The sequence below is a fragment of the Gossypium hirsutum genome, chromosome D06, assembly GCF_007990345.1.
Source record: "Gossypium hirsutum isolate 1008001.06 chromosome D06, Gossypium_hirsutum_v2.1, whole genome shotgun sequence".
In the NCBI taxonomy this organism is placed as follows: Eukaryota; Viridiplantae; Streptophyta; class Magnoliopsida; order Malvales; family Malvaceae; genus Gossypium; species Gossypium hirsutum.
In genome coordinates, this window is record NC_053442.1 from 6,524,697 (window position 1) to 6,546,245 (window position 21,549).

The following is a 21,549-nucleotide window of genomic DNA, read 5'->3' on the forward strand; positions in this document are numbered from 1 at the left end:
ATTTTTATTCTTATTAATAATATTAAGTTTGAACATGTTCTCATACATATACCTTTTCCCCACAAAAATTTCTCCCTTAGACAAAATAAACTTATCTGCCTCAAAAACAAGTTTGAAACCAAACTTATTCAACAGACTTCTAGACACTAAATTCTTTCTAACTTCTGGTACATAATATACATCATTTAAGGTTAAAACCTTTCCAGAAGTGAATTGTAGTTCAACAGACCCTTTGCCTTTGATTGCTGCGGTGGAAGAATTTCCCATGTACAAGACATTGTCATTTTCACATTGTGTGAACTTTGTGAAAATGCTTTTGTCTTTGCACACATGTTTGGTTGCTCCGGTATCAATCCACCATGTATTATCATCTTGTGCCATATTAATTTCAGATATCATTGCAACAAACTTTTCGTTATTATCAGCCTTAGAAGATGATTTCTTCTTTAAAAATCGACATTCATTCTTGAAATGTCCCGGCTTTCCACAATGATAGCATGGGCCCTTTTGTTTCTTTTTGAACTTAGGTGCTCTATCAGTCTAATTGAACTTTCTCTTGAATGGTTTAGTAGTCTGTACTTCCTCTGTAACATGTACTTTGGAATTTTCAGAATTTAGGTTCTGATCTTGTTTTCGATACTCTTCTTTAATACGAAGATGATTTGCCAAAGCCTCAAGAGATATTTCCTCTTTCTTATGTTTTAGACTTCTTTTAAAGTCTTTCCAAGATGGAGGAAGTTTGTCATTATGGAGGATACCACAATTATTTCATCCATTTTCATATCATATTGCTTAAATTGATTCAGCATATTTTCAATATCACGAAATTGTTCCATAACAGAAAGACCATCAACCATTTGATAATTATTGAAATGACTGACAAGAAATTTCTTACTTGTAACATCTTCGGTCATGTATCTTGCCTCCAATTTGTCCCATAATTTTTTAGCGGTGACCTCATTTTGGTAGGTGTCGAACAAACCATCAGATAAACCATTCAATATGTGGCCCATGCACATATAGTCAGCATTGTCCCATTTTTGTCTTTCTCGGGTTGCAGCAACAGATTCATTTTCATTCTCTTCAAGTTTTGGAGTATCCAAAACATAAGCAATCTTCAAAGTTGATAATAAGAAGTGCATCTTTTTCTGCCATCATCGAAAATTGGCACTATCAAAACGATCAAGTTTAACAAAGTTGGAAGCCAACTCCCTTAGTGTTCCACTTTCATGTGTTGTGGTAGTCATCATGAAATATAACCTTAAAATTGTAAACTCCGGTAAAGAAAATCTCGAACACACGATCGGAACTCGAAAAGAAAAAAAAATAGGACAAGGCTCCAAGGTGTGTATCAAGCCACTATATTTAAGGTTATATTCGCCCCCCTTATCTTTGGTGTGCAAATGAGTTCCAAGCAAATTAACCTCGAGGATACAATGAAGCCAATGACTATTTGCGTTTTGCACTGACGAGAATAATCCACTATGCACTGAGCAATGTATAACAAAAACTCAATTTTCACAAAGGATTTCTGCAGTAATACTTTATAGAATAATCTAATAATATTAGAAAATGAAGGAAGAAAAGAAAGAATATTAGAATTTGTTGATATATTTCCAAATGAAATCCCATTCCTATTTATAGGAATTTTCATGTCTCTTCATAGAGACATATTTCAATAGGTGTCTTTATGAATAAATAAATAATAATAATTCATTTAATTTTGTAACTATTCAAATAATATTTTTTGAATAGTTATAATTCTTTTTTAAAAAATCAAATGATATAACTTTTGACCAATGACCAAAAGATTTATCTTTTGATTAATTACACCCCTTCATTTATAGTTATTGGGATACTATAAATATTTGAAAATGTTCCAACACTACTCATTGCATTGTGGGTCTATGAGCAAGACTCTAGGAACAGCTTCATCCTTACCGATTGAAACATCTACAAATAGGGTCCACCAAGCTTCAAGCAAAGGGCTTACCCAATTCACATGTTTTGACTCCTTTGTCTATCTAAAGGTTGCCTGTATTGGTTAATTCTCTGCCATATCCTAATCCTTGTTTTCTTGTGATGAAGAAAGGAGCATTCAATAATACATTTTGCTAATACTTGAGCTTTGATGGCCTTTCGTGAGAGAAAATCTAATATAAATACTATGAGCTCAATGCTTCACCTAAACATTCTTCTCGATGACTCTATTCTTTGTAGGACTTCTTTCAACGGTTGATCAGATAACACTAAGATCAAATAGGCTTGGAAGTACTATCTCGACTTCCTAACAACTACAACCAAAATGAACACAATATTCTCAATCACTGCATAGTTAACTTCACCATTTTAGAGGATACGACTGACATAATACACTAAAAGTACACATGTAACTTATCCTCTAGCTTTGGAGAGGTGAGCTTAAGCATTATTTCAGCTCTACAAATGATCTATGACACTCTAGGGTCCACTGGAATGGTGTCGTATGGAGAGTTTTGAATAACGGAAGGCATTTTTCAGCCATCTTTGAAACAAATCTATTGAGGGTCATTATCCTTCCTGTTAACCTCTGCACCTCTTTGACTATTTGAAGGGGGTTTATTTCTAAAATGGTTGTTATTTTCTCTAGATTGGCTTCTATACCCTTACTAGAGATTAAGAAACCCAAGAACTTCTCCTACTCCAAAGGCACACTTCGCAAGATTCAACCTCATGTTATAGGAATGCAACACTTGAAACAGGTATTGTAAATCTTTTAGATGTTGGTCCATGATAGTGCTTTTGACCATCATGTAGTTAACATAAACCTCCATGCTTTGAAAACCTTATTTACCATCCTTTGGTATGTGGCTTCTATGTTCTTCAACTTGAATTACATCACCTTATAACATAAAAGGCTATCTTTTGTATAAAAGAAGTTTTTTCCCTGATCATTGGAATCTATTAACTTGTCAATAGACGAGGGAGGAAAGCTTTCCTTTGGGCATGACTTGTTGAGGTTGGTAAAATCTATACACATTCTCTAATTTTCGTTGGGCTTCTTGACCATTATCACATTTTATACCAAGCTGGATAAACCACCTCTTGGATGAAACCAATAAGGAGGAGCTTACTTACCTCTCTTCTGGCTCCTTGGATTTTTTCAATCGAAAAATTCCTTTTTTTTTTTGCTTGACTAATTTTACCGAACTGTGTAACACCCCAACCCGAGTCCGTCGCCGGATTAGAGTTACGAGGCATTACCGATCAAAATCTGACCCAAAATTATTATTATTATTATTATAATTGAATCAAGTAATAGATATTTATTATTACCAAAATTGGTCAACAATTTACTTACAAAATTCGGACCAGATATTAAAACATAAATAGACACAACAATTGCCACTTTTGGACGGTATTGCTACAAGTTTCAGTTAGTTTTAACCTTTATTACTCCAATCATTTAATGTTCGCATGACTCAATCAAAGATGTCCTATTTTGGATAGCATAATTACATGCTTTAGATAGCAATAATCCTCCTCCTAACGACAACATTTAACAACTAAAATACAATAAGTGTCTTAAATCGGACAACCAATGATTCACATCACAACATTAGCATATTAATTATCTAAATACCATAATTGTGCCCTAATTAAGACAGTCAATGCTTCATAATATAACAACAGCATATTAATTAGCTAATAACTTGTCCTAAGTTCAACTTTAACTCCCTTATGCAGTATAAATCGAACAGCATGTAAATTAACTTCAAATTATTTTTATATATCGAATGCAATAATGAATGAGCATCAAATTAATTAAAATTTCAAAGTATTGAGTTCAGCAGATTAAATAACACTTACTTATCTATCATAGCTTATAATATAATCAACTATGCATAAATAAAATCTCCATCTTAATGACATTTAAAAACTATATGCATAGGCACCAAAATGGATTAAAACAAAGTAAGCCATTTTCGCATGGCTCATATTCACATATCCCAAAATTTAAACATATTAACTAGACTATACATGCCATAGGTTCGAATTCAAAATTTATAAAATACCAAAGATGGTCGATAGTGTGATAGACTATGCTGACGATTCCCGAGCTCGTAACGCGACTTCAAAATCTATAAAATAGAGGTAAACAAATACAACACACATTAAGCTATTAAAGCTTAGCAAGTCATGAGCAAAAATTTAAATATATGTATATATATACTTATACTTATTCCATCATTAAGTTAAAATAAACTAACATCATTTATATATTTATATATGTATATCAAATGCATATAATCACTTAATTTAGCATATTCGGATCACCGGTACTTAACCTGCTAGGTTTATAACCTGATTAATATCACCGGTACTTAGCCTGCTAGGCTTATAGCCTGATTCAGATCACCGGCACTTAGCCTGCTAGGTTTATAACCTGATTCATATCATCGACACTTAGCCTGCTAGGCTTATAGCCTGATTCAGATCACTGGCACTTAGCCTGCTAGGTGTATAACCTGATTCAATTCACCAATTCTAAACTTGATAATTCAATGATTCAACCGAATACATTTATATATATATTTGAGTCTATCATATACATATATAATTACGTACTTATAATCAAAGCATGAATTTATACTTGTATACTCATACATATTCGAGTCTAATATATACATCCCTAATTTCATACTCTAATCCATATAAGGTATCATACATGTGTATACAAGCTTGTTCGATCCACATATATATATAAATATAATTTTATATATATATACCTTTGATTAAAAAAAACCAAAAATTGTACATGTATATACCTTAATATATATTCGAATCTTTTATAAACTTATTTAACATTCATACTTTAATTAAGATCAAGAATTTAAATATTTATATTACACACATATATATTCGCACATTATATAAACACAACCATAACATTTGAACTTTTAATTGAATCCAAAAATTTACACTTTTATATACATACCTATTCGAACATCACATATATATATGTATAAAATTCACACATCAACTAACATCAATTTTATACTTGTAGTTATAGCTCATTAATTATAAAATAAATATACTTATATATATATTGATTCGATAACATAAATTTTACTAACAGACTTACCTCGGATATCAGCGAACACGATCGACTATTCTATTACTTTCGTTTTCCCCCGATCCAAATTTGTTTTCTTCGTTTCTTGATCTAAACATAATCAAATTTAATCTTTTTTATTCATCAAAAAATTCAATTAATTCAAAAAATACATAAATGGGAAAATTACTATTTTGCCCCTTATATTTTGCACTTTTTGCAATTTAATCCTTTTTGCATAAAACACAAAATACACAAAATTTGTGCATACCATATCTAGGCCGAATCTTCCTATAGTTCATCTAAGTTCACACATTTATTTATTTCACATTCTAGTCCCTAAAAATATTATTTTTGCAATTTAGCCCTAATTACTCAATTTCACCAAAAATTCCAATACAAAATATATTAATCTAAAACATATCTTTCATTATTCATTATCAACATCACAAAACACAATTATTCATCAATGTCATAGCTCAAAATATTCATCAAAATCAAAAATTCAAGCATGGGTCAAATAGTATTCGAAGCAACGATCTCAAAAACATAAAAATCATCAAAAACCGAAAAAAATTCATACCTTAATCAAAGCTTGAAAGTGCCGAATGAAACAAAGTTTTAAACCCTTTTTTTTCTCTCCAATCCGGCTAAAAGATGAAGAACATGACATTTTAATTTGTTATATTAAACATATATTAACCTTATTATTAATTTACTATATTAACCTTTACTAATATATATATAAAACATATATAATAAGGTTACATTAGTCCTTTGCCATCCACTAACTTACATAGTGGGCTAATTGCATAATAAAACCTCTAAATTATAAAGACAACAACAATTAGGCACTTTCATATTTAACCATTTCATTTTTATTTTACGCTATTTAATCCTTTTATTTAATCAGACACTCAAACAGCGAAATTAAAGCACGAAATTTTCACATTAATAATTTCATACATAATGAACACAGAAAATAATATAAAAATATTTTTTTAAATTTGGATTTGTGGTCCCAAAACAACTGTTCCGATTAGGGTCAAAACCGGGTTGTTACAAACTGTCTGCATTGAGAGAGTGAACGATCATCGAGGGATTGGTACGTGGCATATCTGCAACGGTCTATGCAAAGATGTCGGCATTACTTCTTAACAGTTGCATTGAGACCCTTCTCTCCAAATTACGAAGACTCGCTGCAATCTTAGTTCCTTTATCTACCTTACCTTCAAAAAGGGAGAAGGCTTCGATTTGCTCAGCTAATTCTACCTTGTATAGACTCAGTTCTAGCTCCATGTCTAAACTTTTCAAACTTAAAGTGGTTTTATCCAAGAGATTCACCTGGTTGTCTATATTCATCTGGACGGGCCTTACCGTATCCTCTTTTCTTTTAGCCTTGTTTTCCAAGGGGCCCTTTTGTGACATTTGCAGTGATAAAATGTGATAATGTCTTGCTGTCTGCTGGTTGACCTTTATATAACCGATTCTCTAAAGAGTTGAGAACTTGACCGTTAGGCTGAAGGTGGCCAAAATCAATTTTGTCTTCCCTATTAAGGTCGCCCGAATATGGCGTTGTATGTTGAAAGCTAATCTACCACCAGGAACTATGCATTAACCATGACTATGTGTTCCCCATCTCCCATGGTCACTAGTAGGACAACTAATCCTTTAACTTCAATCGATTGATTCGCAAAACCATAAATGAGTCTAGATTTCCCCAATCAAGATTTTGAAATTCCCATATGCTAAAATGCTTTCCAGTGCAACACCTCCATAGAGTTGCCACTGTCGAAATTACCACCAACGGATCGTCAACATCTTCATCCAAGACCATTGCAAAATTCATATAATGGAGTTAAAGTCATGTACCCTTGCTATAATCGAATGACTCTACTTTCCACGTTGTCGTTTTAAACTTATTCAATGGGCTTTATGTTTTTGAAGTAGTCCTTTGTTTCTTTAAGATGGTGTATGAAATGAGAAACTCTACCTTTGCTTTCATATTTTCTTTTTCTCAAATAATTTTCCACCCATTTGTGCCTTCACGTTTAAGTTTTTAGGTGATCAATTATTTTCTAGAAGTGAATTGTAAGGTTCATCAGTTCAATCATTTTTTAGAATTGAATTAGATTCAATCATTTTCTAGAATTGAATTGTAAAGTTGATCTAGACTTGTTCATGAGTCGGGTTGGGTCGAGTTTGGATTGGGCCAAGTAAAATATTTAGGCCTGTTTTCTATGCCCGAGCCCAATTTGACCTAAAAAATTGGCCTAAAACTTTGTCTAAACCCAACTCAGATAAAAATACTAAAACCCGATCCTGAATTGGCCTGCATTAAATTTTTTTATATTATTATTTTTATATAAAAATAAATTTTAAAAAATAAAATACATCAAATACACTGAAAATATTAAAATAAATGTTTTCCAGCAAATGGAAAAAAATTTAAAAAAACTTAAATAACACTAAGATAGGTGCAATGTAGCAAGCAAATACCTCTAAAATAGTAGCAAAATTAATAATAAAATAAGAGTTATACTATATCTAAATAATAACAACAAAATAATAGTAATATAATAGCGAAATGATAGTAAAATAATGAAAAAACAATGGCAAAACAGTAAAAAATAGTAACAATTTTTTATAAATTTGGGTCGGGGCCAAAAAAGCCTACCCGAGACCCAGTTCGTTTAGAAAATGAGTTTTATTTTTTTGTCTAAACCTTCTCACTTTCCTATCGGACCTTCGAATCGGGCCGAATAAGAACAAATTTAGGTTAATAGATTGAATATTTTTTAGAACTAAATTGGGAAGTTGATGTATTGGATGGGGAAGGTCATATTTCAAAAACAAAGCATTAATTTTTCATTTCACTAATATGGATTCCAGTACTATTGTGATATATTTCCAATTTATTAAAATAAGTTGATGGAGCTTTTGCCGATTATCACATTGATCCTTTATTGATGTAATATTTTTAATAATATTAAATGTCAAATATTTTATTTTGTGAATTAAATATTAAATCTTTTAAAATATAAATATTCTCAACGAGAAATTAGATTCAAAAGTACTAAAAATATTAAATTGCTAAAAAAATTATTACTTTTCATTATATCAAACACTATATATAATATATATACATTTATTTATTAACACTGTTTTCATTATGAATGTAATAGTTAATACCATTTAATTAAAATTTGGATCCATATTAAATTATTTTATCATTTTAGATTACTTTTTACTTATTTAGTATAACAATTATATACCAATTAAAGCTAATATTTAGTACTATTTAAGGCATTTTCGTTCAAAATTACATCTAAATAATTATTGGAAAAAATAATATTTTAGTATTATTTAATATATTTTGTTTGAAATATATGATTTTCATTATTATTTGATATTCGATAGTTTTACTATTATTTATTTTTAATAATATTTACGTAATTATGAATATTATATACCATTGTGTTGTAAAATATTACATCAAAGACAATGAAATATTAAAATAATAATTTAGGTAAATTTTTGACTCATGACAAACTATTTTATCTAATCTCTCAATATTTTACCATCATTTTTTTCATTACTTTTAAAATACATTTTTATTCTCTTAATTATTTTTTAAAATTAATAAAATTTTATTATAAATCAGACTAATTCTTATTCAATTAGCAAATATATTTTTAAAAACTACAAAAATATATTATTAAAAAAAAACTAAAAATCACATGCAAAAACCATCTTTCTAAAAATGAACAGACAAATTACCATTGCGTATAAGCAATTGAAAATAGGGGTGAGCGTCCGATTAAATTTTATTATAGTATAACTAATTAATCAAGTTGACGAATCCTATTTTATCATCTTAACTCGAGTGAAATTGTTTGAGTTAAATTAAAAAATTAAACATGTAGATTTAAAATCTTATTATAGTATAACTAATTCTATATTAGAGCACATAAATTTGAAACTATATATATTTTTGAAAACTTTTTCAAAACAAAATAATAATAATAATAAAGATACTTTAATATGATAAAATTGAGCAATTAATTAACTTATTTAAGTCCTCAAAATTATTATTTTAAAAAAAATTAATTTAGAATTTTTTAAAAATTATTATAATTTAAAAAAAACATAAACTTTTGAATTTTTATAAATATTTTGAAATTTAAAAATTATTTTGAATTTCTTTTTGTAATTTTTGTTGAGGAAGATTAACTCATTTTCAAAATTAACACAGATAAAAAATATATTTACACTAATCTGTTATTCAAATGATTCAAGTTATTCAAATTGTAACATTTAACTCGATTCAAACTCAAAATTCATATTATTTATTCGAAAATAACTCAATTTAATTAACTTAAAATTTAATTTTTTTTAAATTTTTTCGAATCAAAATCAAGTTTTATTTGTCCTTACTCTGAAATATACATATGGGGTGGGTAAGAATTAAGAAACTGAAGATTGAAAGAAAAGGAGGAGAGGAGGGTTCTTCGATTGCAGATGGCTGCTGGGCCACACAACTATGACCACATCCACCACACTTTCACTTTTAACACTTCAACTTGAAACATCTGAACCTCAATTTGCCATCTGTTTGGTCCTCTCTCTGTCATTTCCCCTGACCGAATCTGTTCTGCCCTTTTACGCCACAAGCCCCATACAACCAGGTTAATTCTACAGTACGTCTCTAAATCATTTCAACTCCAAATATCAATTAACTAAACAACAATTATATAATTAATAATATATATTCATACTTTGAAATTTATAATAATATTTTTTTTATAATTTGATAATCGATACCTAGGGACATTTTATGTAATTAACCCACGAATAAAAAAATTTTAAAAAAACTTAATATAAACGCCAAGGAAGTACACCCTTTTTCAGAGTCATAAACTACTTCTGCAACACCAACTTGATTCAGTCTCGATCTTTCCGCCGTTAATCTGCTACCCTGTCCCTCCAACGTTCTATATTTGATCTCTTTACTCTAAACAAATCACACCACCCACCTTCTGTTTTACTTCAATACCCCCTCCCCATTTTTCTGCTGCTTTTGGGGTAATGCTGATTGCTTGAACTGCATCCCTTTGCTTTCTTACATATTTCAGCTTGGAGATTTGAAGGTATTTTTGGGTTTTTGCTTGTTTCACCTTTTGTTTTTGTTTTTGTTTTTTGATATTACCCTTTGTTTTGATCTAAATATGACTGCTTCAAAGTTTTAACTTTCCTTTATTTCATTGTTGATTTGCTCTTGACTTGATATTTTCAGGGTGGATTTTTTTATTATATTTTTTTTACCGTTTTATGTTTTTTTTATGGTTGGGTTTCCTTAACCCAAGAAACTTCCTTTTGAGGGGAATTCATTTAATTGAAAATTTGCTTTTGACTTAGTCACACACCATTTGAATTTTGATGTTTTGAGGGTGGAAGTTTTGGTAACACTTGTTTACCCCTCATTTTTCTCTTTCTTTGATGATTGGTTTCTTAAAATCAGGAAAAAAAGAGATTTTAAAGACACTGTGGTAACATCTAAAAGCACCCAGGAAACTTCCTTTGAAGTATAATACTTGTATATATTGGTTGTGGATATATCAAAATTAGGATTCTGTTTAATTGGTTAAAAAATGCTGTTCTATGAAGTTAATAATGATTAATAGGAACATGGATTTTGTTCTGTGTCAATGCCTGGGTTACCTGTTAACCGGTTTCTTTGTCGAATCCATCTTGTTAGAAGAAAGTGATGTCTCTGTATCTACCTATGCAGCTGCATGTGCACTTTGTCATGCATGGTTTGGCTGGCAGCTGGCCAAGGTTTGCTTATGAGAAAAAAAAAACATTTTTGGTTAGTGATAGTGATTGGATGTGATTCTGTTTTCAGGAGAACTGAAAGATATATTCTTCTGGGGGCACAAAATCCTATAAATATGACTGTTTATATCGTTGGTGCGCTTGTTCCTATTGTTTTTACCCTTCTCCTTCGGAGTTCAAAGAAGGTGAAGAAGCGAGGGGTGCCAGTCGATGTTGGTGGGGAACCAGGGTATACAATCCGAAACAGTCGATTCCCTTCCCCTGTTGAAACGTCATGGGAAGGTATATCTACTCTTGCAGAACTTTTTGAGCAGGCATGTAAGCAACACGCAGATAAACCATTGCTTGGAACTAGGAAAATGATTTTGAGGGAGGTTGAAGTAACTGAAGATGGAAGATCCTTTGAGAAGGTTCATTTGGGAGATTATGAATGGTTGACTTATGGGAAAACATTTGAAACTGTGTGCGATTTTGCTTCTGGATTGGTTCAACTTGGTCACAAAAGGGAAGAGCGTGTGGCAATCTTTGCTGATACCAGAGAAGAATGGTTCATTGCATTGCAGGTCTTATACAAAGCTTGTTAATTTTAAGTTGTAACTGAGGTGTAACATGCTTTCCTTTCCACAGATTAGAGAATACAACTAATATGGATACTTCTTTCAGTCCTGCTTTAGGCTCAATGTGACTGTGGTGACCATATATGCATCTTTAGGAGAGGAGGCCTTATGTCACTCATTAAATGAGGTTCCATCTCTCTCTTTCTCTCTCTGCGAACATATTTGCATTTTTATAGATTTTCTTTCTTCCATTGCTACCAGTTCTAGTGCAAAGGGTCTGTTGGTAGTTAATAACTTTTCAACGATTTGCTAATTTTCTTTTTATTGAAGTGAAAAATATCATATCAGGAAGCTTATTAAAGGTTACATATACATTTCTATATATATGGTTAAGTTACTAAGTTGGTAATGCACTTTCCCAAGGTTAATGAGGTTACCGAATCATAATAGTATTCCCTGCATCTTATAATGTGCAACCAAGTGGAAAAAGTGAAGATTCACAGGGTTAATTCTATTGAAGGTTTTTATGGTTTCCACATTCATTACTCATATTTATTTAAGTATACAATCTTTGCTCTTACAGACTGAAGTTACGACGGTGATTTGTGGTAACAAAGAACTAAAAAAACTTGTCAACATTAGCGGGCAACTAGACACTGTCACACGTGTGATCTGTATGGACGATGAATTTCCATCCAGTGCAAATAGTAGATGGACAATCTCTTCTTTCGCTGATGTCAAAAGTGTCGGCCGTGCAAGTCCCGTGGATGCCGATTTACCTCTTTCAGCTGATGTTGCAGTTATAATGTATACTAGTGGAAGTACCGGATTGCCTAAGGTTAGAAGCGTCTATTTTTGTTCCAGTTCTTTTGTTCTCTTATTGATTTATGTTAGCAACTAGGTGGTAAGCATGATGTTATCTTTTGAGTCTTGCAAAATGGTTAAGATTAGGCATCCATATTGTTAACCCTATTGAAATACATTAAATTTGTACAGGGTGTGATGATGACACATGGCAATGTACTAGCTACGGTTTCTGCAGTTATGACAATCGTTCCTGGACTAGGGAGCAAGGATGTTTATCTTGCTTATCTGCCGCTTGCTCATATTCTTGAATTAGCGGCTGAGGTATGTATGTTGTCTTGGATTGGATTATAAAGATTAACAGCAACTTGGTTTTGATCTTTGATTATATTCCAAATTTGTATACCTGCAGAGTGATAAACATTTTTAACTTTCTTTTTGCTATTATAGAATTTAATTCCTGCTGTTGGAGGTATCATAGGATATGGAACCCCTTTGACTCTCACCGATACATCCAACAAGATAAAAAGGGGAACAAAGGGGGATGCCACTGTTTTAAGTCCAACTGTGATGGCAGCCGTCCCAGCAATTCTTGATCGTGTTCGTGATGGAGTGCGAAAGAAGGTTAGAAACTTTCAATGCTTCAAACATGCAACTACTTTATATGCATATATACTGTGAGTAAACTCATTTCTTTCTTGGTTTGTGAACTTTAGGTAGATGCAAAGGGTGGACTAGCAAAGAAATTGTTTGACTTGGCTTATTCCCGTAGATTATCTGCAATCAATGGTAGTTGGTTTGGTGCCTGGGGCCTGGAAAAGTTCCTATGGGACTTTCTTGTCTTTAAAAAGGTCCGAGCAGTTCTTGGTGGTCGCATTCGATTTTTGTTATCTGGTGGTGCTCCTCTATCTGCAGATACTCAGAGATTTATCAACATCTGCCTTGGGTTAGTATGTTTATTGCAATTTGAGTTGATCATTATATAAAGTAAATATATGGATCCTATGGTGCTGCTCTTCCATTCCCTGGCACATAAGCTTGCAGTCAACACACAAGCACATTTCTGTACTATAACAATTGTTGTTCTGAATATAATCAAGGTGTTGTTTAATGAATCCCTATATTTTATATACTGGTTTATAGAATATACTATATGACTTATAGTGATTTTACATGTAATAAAGAGTTAGAAAGAAAAAGACCGGTGTAATTTTATCAAATGATATAAAATCTCTGAATGCAATAAATTTAACTACTAAGCATTTTTTTACATTGAAAACATTCTACTAAGTGGTTTCCATTTAATATTTTAAGTAGCATACTCTCATCGGATTTCATTTTTCAGTGCTCCAATTGGCCAAGGGTATGGTTTAACTGAGACTTGTGCCGGTGCCACCTTTTCTGAGGTCGATGATACATCCATTGGTCGTGTTGGTTCTCCACTTCCTTGCTCCTTTGTCAAGGTAAGAGATGGTTGTGATTAATTTCACTAGTTTGCACAGAATGACTTTTGACCTGCTCACATTCTTTACTTAAATGTTCTAAGGAACTCTATTTAGAATGTCTGGTCAAAGCTTCATTTTATCCTTGTTATTCTCTCTCTATATGATCTATGTTGCGGGGTTGTCGATTCTGGTTGGTGGATTCATTTCTGACTTTAATCATATTGCATTATGTTTTGTTTCTTTCAGTTAGTAGATTGGCCTGAAGGTGGGTATTTAATTAGTGATTCACCAATGCCTCGTGGAGAAATAGTAGTCGGTGGTCCCAGTGTAACACTTGGATACTTCAAAAATGAAGAGAAAACAAAAGAAGTGTACAAGGTTGGCATTAGAACTCTCAAAATCCGCATTCCTTTTCTTTCTCTTTGTTCTTAAGATTATCTCTTAGTAAACTGATTATTTTGATCTTTTTGATGCGGAGAAGGTTGATGAGAGAGGAATGAGGTGGTTCTATACTGGTGATGTAGGACAGTTTCACGCTGATGGTTGCCTCGAGATAATTGACCGTAAAAAGGACATTGTCAAGCTTCAACATGGGGAATATGTTTCTTTGGGAAAGGTATGAATCAATGTTTCTAATCAAACAAGGATGTTCTTTGGATGTTCCATGGTAGCTAATTTTATCTTCTACAGGTTGAGGCTGCTCTCAGCATCAGTCCCTATGTCGACAATATTATGTTGCATGCTGATCCGTTCCATAGTTACTGTGTGGCTCTTGTCGTGGCTTCCCAGCATGCAGTGGAAGATTGGGCCTCTAAGCAAGGAGTTGCTTTTACTGATTTTGCGGAGTTGTGTGAGAAAGAAGAAACTATCAAGGAAGTACTCTCGTCTCTCGTTCAGGTATATCTCTACTCTCTAGAATAACATTCCATTGATTTAAAACTTATCTTAGTTGTAGGAGGATCTTTGAATTTACCGAATAAATTTTAAAAAGAAAAGACATAAGCTTTTAGGAGGGTGCCTGGATGTACATTTTTTCACCGATTATCCCACCCCAATCTTTCATTTTGAATACTGCTTTAATTTGCAGATCGGCAAGAAGGCACGACTGGAGAAGTTTGAGATTCCGGCTAAAATCAAATTGCTTTCAACTCCATGGACTCCAGAATCCGGGCTTGTCACTGCAGCTTTAAAGATCAAGAGAGAGGCCATCAGGAAAGCTTTCTCTGAAGACCTGGCTAAGTTATATACATAATAGTTTCAAGAGGATTTTGCTTGTTTTTACATGGGACTTTGCTGATGAATGAAGACTGCTTGACGATCATCTGATTATACATTCCTTCTTTTGTACCTTTGTACTTGCAGTTCAGGTTTTCTATTCTATAGAAACAAGCACTGGTTGTTCTTTATTTTAATTTTTATCATTGCAATTCAGTGCTCTCCCAGTTTAATTTTAATTCATACCCCTTTCACCTATTATAACCTTGATTTTTTAGCCTTCTGCTTGCATTAAATTGATATAGGAAATTGTTGGTATTTTCTAGTGAAGGTTATCTGGGTTAAATGCTGAGCAAATAATTTTTTGTACGAGTTTGCACAGCCAGTAAGTGTTGAACCCTATTCTAAACCTAAATCCTAACCCTAAAATTCTGCTATAATCTTACTCCTTAAATCTTAAATTCTAACTAACCTTAATCCTTTGATTAGTTTTTATTTAAGTAGGATGTAGTGATATTTGAAAGATGCTAATTACAAATTTTAATTTATTTAATAAATGCTCTAGTAAGTACTTCAAAAATAAGTTCTTAAAATTATTCTATTTAAAAAAATACCCTTTTAACAAAGATCATTTCGGCACCAAATTAAAAATTTTAAGAAATATATCAAAACAAATAAGTAAATTATAATGTATATAAAAAAATGTGTAGTGTAAAAAGTTATCATTAAAAACCTTTTATTCTTGGATTATAGATATGCCCCTGAGATCTTTTTCCTTCAATGCTTTATTTTTGGATTGGGGACGTAAATCGGTAAAATGAAAAAAATTAGCACTTTAGCATTAAATTACTCAGCAATGGTAAATTTAAAAGTTTAAAATTTATTATTTCATAGGTTTAAATTTTATCATGATTGAATTTTTATTGATTTTATATAAAAATATAAAAAAAATAAGAAAACTTAAAATAATTAGATAAGGAACAACAATAAGCAGATGATCAGTTCAAAGGCCAAAAGAAAAATACTTGATTTAATTCAACTCAAACAGATATTACACTTAAATTTGGGTAATGACATTACTGTGCTCAACCTCATTTTAAAGCTCCACATTACTTACCTTTCATATATACACTTAACAGAAACACAGCAAAGACAGCATAAAATGGAAGACTCAAACCAACTAATAGACAGCAATAATCCCATACGAAAACGCTCAGTCAGTCGTTGATAATTCAAACCGAAGACCATCAATGATGCACTGCAGGAAATCACGCAAAAAGTGGAGAGCCGAGTCCTTCAGCAGTCGAAGGCTGTAGGGCACGGATTCTAACATCATATTTTCTATGGTTAGAAGGTTCAGTGCCGGAGGATGAATCAGAACCATCTAAGACATGAGGGTAGCCAGAAGATTTATCATCATAAGCATCGCCAATGTGGTTCCCACACTTGCGACAAAGTAATTTGGTTCTATGGCGGAATAAACCCCATGAGTGCTTCGAAAAGTAGGGTCTGCATTGGAATTCATCGACCTGCGTAAATCTGGTCTCGTCTATATTGAAGAATGATATCATCCCTCGCTTAATCAATTTTCCATATTTAGAGCCGATTGTTGCGGTGTTTCTACTAGAGGAACTTAGGTTTAGCTCATACCCACAAGAACCACAGCTGCAAGAAAGAATTGTTTCTATCATTTTATTGGAGTACGCTAGGATGAAGAGTGTTTGAAACTTATGAGGCATTGCGAGCATGAATCATCCTATACCATATATATTCCATAGTTTGTTTCAACACATTAGGACAGCAGTAGGTTTACTGCAGAAGGGATCATCCTTTGTACTATTGGTAGTATCGAATTAGTCATTTCAGTTTCAAAAAGAAATTCAAAATTAACAGTTCTTCACTACATATAAATGGTAGTCCTAGAACTTTTAAATCTCAAATCTCATTCTGAAATACTCAAATGAGAAAGTAATGGGAAAGTGAAACTATTTCAGCCCTAAAAGGTTCCTCCGAGTTCATCGCCTTCCTTTAGTAATCTAGATCCGACTGAGCAGATAAATTACAGAAGGTCAAGTACTTGTAGTACTACCAAAGGTATAGAAATCAAATCCCAACCCAGCAAACCATAAAAATTGCAACTTTAGATGAATGCCAGAATGTCAGTGTGTGAAGGAGTTAAGTTACTGTATATACAAAATAACATACATAATATTTTCCCTAACATGCTAACATGCATATAAGTCCTACAATAAATACTATCAGCCAATAACAACCAGACTACTCTCCCAAGAAAGGCAAAATATAGAGAAGCTTGTCTAATCCGACCACCCGAATCCATAATTTTTAAAATTGATCAAGTAGGCTGCTAATGCAGACAGATTAGCATTCACCAAGATACTAGTCAAATCAACTGGTTTTGCAAGGAAATACCAGTGACTAAGCCAATTTCATTATGATAAAAAATCATTTTCATGGTAAAACAAGGCAGTTTTTGGATATGATCCTGGGAGATTTCAATTTCACCATTTACTACCCAAAGTGGTCACTATATTGAAGATTTTCTTCCAATCAAAATCTCACTGAAAATTCAGTCTTGTACTCCATTCAAGCTTTTAATTTAACTCTTAATTAATCTAAATCTGTCCCCAGCTTTACAATCAATAGACACAGTTAAAAACAGAAACTTTGCACTATTTAACACAATTAGACACAGTCAACAAAGTCAACTTCCTTAATAAGTAAATAAATAAATAAAAACCCAGATTATATTATCTCAAAACAAACAAAACCCAGAACTCAAAATCCAAAAATTCACACATACAATCCAACAAAAGAAAAAAATCAATCAAAATTCACCAAAAAAGAAAAAAAAAAGAACAAACCTGTAAGTTACATCTCTTTGAGAAACAGAGGAAAAAGAATGGTGGAGATTTCCATTGAGTTGTTGTACATCTTTAACAAAAACAGATTTCTCCATTACTTTTTTCCTTCTTCCTACAGAATCAACACCTTTGATTATCACTATAACGGCAACTGTGCTAATAAAGCGACTCAACTTTATGAAGTGTTTAATTAACTGCTGAGTTTGTGCGAGGATTTTGAGTGAGGAAACGGTTCCGCCTGAATCGGGTTGACGTTAACGGCTCAATTTTCAGGGACTGAGTTAAAAGGATGAAAAAAAAAACAGCAGCAGTTTCTAGAGAAGAGGGAACGCGCTCCTCGAAGAAAAAGGAGAATAAAACTTCAATTATTTAACCCGAGGGCCGTCCATTTCATGGTAATGACGTGGCTTGTTATAGAAAAAACAGAAGAAAAGCTTGATTAAGAATTAATTAAAATTAATTAATCAAGGTTAACAAACAGTGTTGAGAGACGTTGACTTGTCGAGGTGGCGGTTGGGGCTTATCTTTTAATTTATACGTGCCCTAGTTTTAGTTGTTAATAAAGGATTAATCAGTGACGAAGCCAGCAGGGCTAAGCTAGAAAATTCATTTATAATTTTTACAATAATAAAAATATAACTTTTAAAATATTAAATCAAAATTTTATCATTACAGTACAATTTTATTTTTATTAATTTAAAATTTTAAAAATTTTAAAGGGTTAAAGTAAAAATTTTCCATTTTAAAGGGATCGGCCCCTGTCAGCCCCCCAGGTTCGCCCCTGGGAGCTAGGATGTTAATTTCAAGTGGGTCAAGTTAAAATTAAACGTGCTACGTAATTTTTTTTTCTTATAACATATATTATGTATGATAATTATACTACAAAAATTAGATAAAATTTTTATTCCACATTATATTTTCAAATATATATAATCTCCACAACTTGCAAGTGTGGATGGCTACAAGGAGAAGAGGCTAGAAACGTAGTGTGAGTGCGAAGAACGAAGACGACTCTTTTCATATTCTAATTTTTACTTTTGAAATTTAATTTCTTCAAAAAGCTTTTTTATTTGTTTTTATCGAGAATAATTTTTTAATATTATTTTTAATATTATAAAAATATTAGATGGATCTATTTTTATATTTAGGAGGGTTATAGTATGTATATTAAGAGAGAAATTGAAAAATCTTAAACTTTGAAAGGGTCATGGCCCTACTGAGTCTTTTAGTAGCTCCGCCATTGGAGTTAATTAAAAGAAAAGAAAATTTGTTGTTTTATTTTTATCATAAAGGAAGAAGAAATATTTTGGGTTATTATTATTAACATTCATTGGAAAGTAATTTATATATATATATATATGGATTAAATGATGTTTTAAATTTTATAACTTTTAACGATATTTTAATGAAAAATGATTTTATAATTTTTTGTATGAGAAAAGAGTAAAAAATGAAAATTTTTAGTGTTGTTTTATAATTTTTTTTAAAAAAATTTCAATGATTTTTTTAATAAAATAAAGAATAAAGAGAGTAAAAAACAAAAGAAATAGAAGAACAAAAATAAAAATATTTACAATGTTTTTCATTAGAGTACTAAAGTATATCAAACTTCTTATCTTGATGGATATTCACTTTATAATAATAAAATAGTTATAACACTTTGCATTGGAAGCCTATCGGTAGATAATGTGTTTCATTAAAACTTTAGTAAGATAAAAACCATGTGGAAAAAAAATAGCGAATGAAAAAGAGATAATACATGTTAAGGATCGACCCGATTAAGCAACAAGTAACCAAAGTAGCAGAATAAATTGAGAAATTGAACACACAAATTTAATGTGGAAAAACCCCTCCAAAGAGGATAAACAACCACGGGCAACGATAATTTTACTATAGTGGCAAAAAAACGAAGAGTACAAAAGATGGAGATAAAACTAAACTCCAAACCCCGAAAATAAAGAACCCTCAAAATGTAAACACAAAATTCTCCAAATGTGTTATGAATTCTAATCTCTAATGGGTGTATTATCTAAGGTTGTAAAAGAGCCTATTTATAGGCTAAATTCATATGTCAAATAATAATAAAATAATCTAAACTAATCAGTATTTGATTGAAACAAATAAACAGAGTTTAACTAGAAGATTATTTCTCAAATTTGACTGAAAATATGAGTCATACTTAACAAATCTCCACATTGACTCATATTTCTACAACGCCATCTTTGCCAAAGCCCGCCACGAGCCTATCTTGAACTATGCAGGGAATTAACTAAGTCGAATCTGTGCTTAGAAACTGGAAGACTTCTAGCCTTCGACTTGTACACTGCCAAATCAAAACTAACCCGGGTCTGATTTTCATGAACACAGTGCCCTAACTTTTCAAAACCTGTATCCAAATGAGAACCTCTCTTCAACGAAACGGTCATACATTTTTCCCTCCTATGACCAAGTTGCCTCCGCTCCAAACGAGTTGACTTCGACTCTATAATGGACGAGGGACGTCCGATTTCACCGGTCACTGTAAAACTTTCCAAAATATAAAGACTGCCAGTTCTTTTACCTTTTAACAAAACGAGAGCTCAACGAGATACTTTAATGCCGCTTGAATCAATGTTGATTCTGCATCCTTTCAAGTCTAAAATACTCAAGGAGATGAGATTCTTTCGTAAATCAGGTACATACCTGACATTTGAGAGTGTCCTAATCGTCCCATCGTGTATCCTAATTTTAACAGTACCAATACCAATTACCTTACTAGATGAATCATTTCCCATGCGCACAAATCCACCTTCAACCGAACTATATGTGGAGAACCATTCTCTATTGGGACACATGTGGAAAGAACATCCCGAATCTAGGATCCACTAGGACGTAAGCTTGAAGTTATCGCTCGTTGACACTAACAAGAAATCATCACCGCTTTCATCAATCAAATTAGCACCAGCTACATCTTCCTCGTTATTATCAGCAGCTCTTTTATTTCGCAGTTTATAACAATCTGCTTTGATGTGACCTAACTTTTTACAAGAGCGACACCTTTTGTCTCGTTTCTTTGATGCCATCAAAACGGAAGCTTGCCTATCTGTCTTGCTATCCAAATGAAGCTCATTGTCGAGTTTGTCTCTACTCAACAAATGACCCTTCACATCTTCGAACGAGAGTTTGTCTCTGCCATAAATCAGGGTCTCCCTAAAAGACTTGTATGAAGGGGGTAAATAGCACAATAATAGCATAGCTTGATCTTCATCATCAATATGAACCTCAACGTTCTTTAAATCATTTAAAAGAGTAATGAATTGACTGATGTGATCTCTAAGAAGCTCACCTTCGTTCATGCGAAACGTAAATAGATGTTGTTTCAACACTAAATGGTTAGCCAAAGACTTAGTCGCATAAAGAGTTTCTAACCTTTTCCATAAGGCGGATGAGGTCTTCTCCATCAATACCTTCTGCAATACTGTATTCGCGAGGCACAACTGGATTGCAGACAAAGTCTTTTCATCAAGCTCTTCCTATTCTGTTTTATTTAGATTCTCAGGCTTTTTCCCGGTAACAACCTTTTTCAAACCGGATTGAACTAGAATTGCCATCATCCAAACTTGCCACAGGTTGAAATTTGTCTCACCATCGAACTTCTTAATTTCAAACCTTGTTGCTGTCATATCTGAATGGGTTGATCTATGAAAATTGAACTAGCTCTGATACCACTTGTTAGG

The 21,549-nt window shown here is 32.3% G+C and overlaps 2 protein-coding genes across 2 annotated transcripts; one reads left to right on the forward strand and one right to left on the reverse strand.

Annotated features, from left to right (window-relative positions):
* The first annotated feature begins 9,937 nt into the window (after positions 1-9,937).
* LOC107901415 (long chain acyl-CoA synthetase 9, chloroplastic) lies at positions 9,938-15,190 on the forward strand. The gene is made up of 12 exons (XM_016827413.2): positions 9,938-10,245; positions 11,001-11,493; positions 11,594-11,674; positions 12,071-12,325; positions 12,484-12,615; positions 12,742-12,915; positions 13,008-13,237; positions 13,637-13,754; positions 13,983-14,114; positions 14,218-14,352; positions 14,427-14,633; positions 14,824-15,190. The coding sequence occupies exons 2-12, from the start codon at positions 11,047-11,049 to the stop codon at positions 14,986-14,988; spliced, it is 2,076 nt and encodes a 691-aa protein (XP_016682902.1). The 5' UTR covers positions 9,938-10,245; positions 11,001-11,046; the 3' UTR covers positions 14,989-15,190.
* A 763-nt stretch (positions 15,191-15,953) lies between these two features.
* On the reverse strand, positions 15,954-18,220 carry LOC107901416 (uncharacterized protein At4g08330, chloroplastic). Its single transcript, XM_041095155.1, has 2 exons — positions 17,834-18,220; positions 15,954-16,616 (listed from the first exon to the last, which is right to left on the reverse strand). The coding sequence occupies exons 1-2, from the start codon at positions 17,926-17,928 to the stop codon at positions 16,220-16,222; spliced, it is 492 nt and encodes a 163-aa protein (XP_040951089.1). The 5' UTR covers positions 17,929-18,220; the 3' UTR covers positions 15,954-16,219.
* Between the last annotated feature and the right edge of the window lie 3,329 nt (positions 18,221-21,549).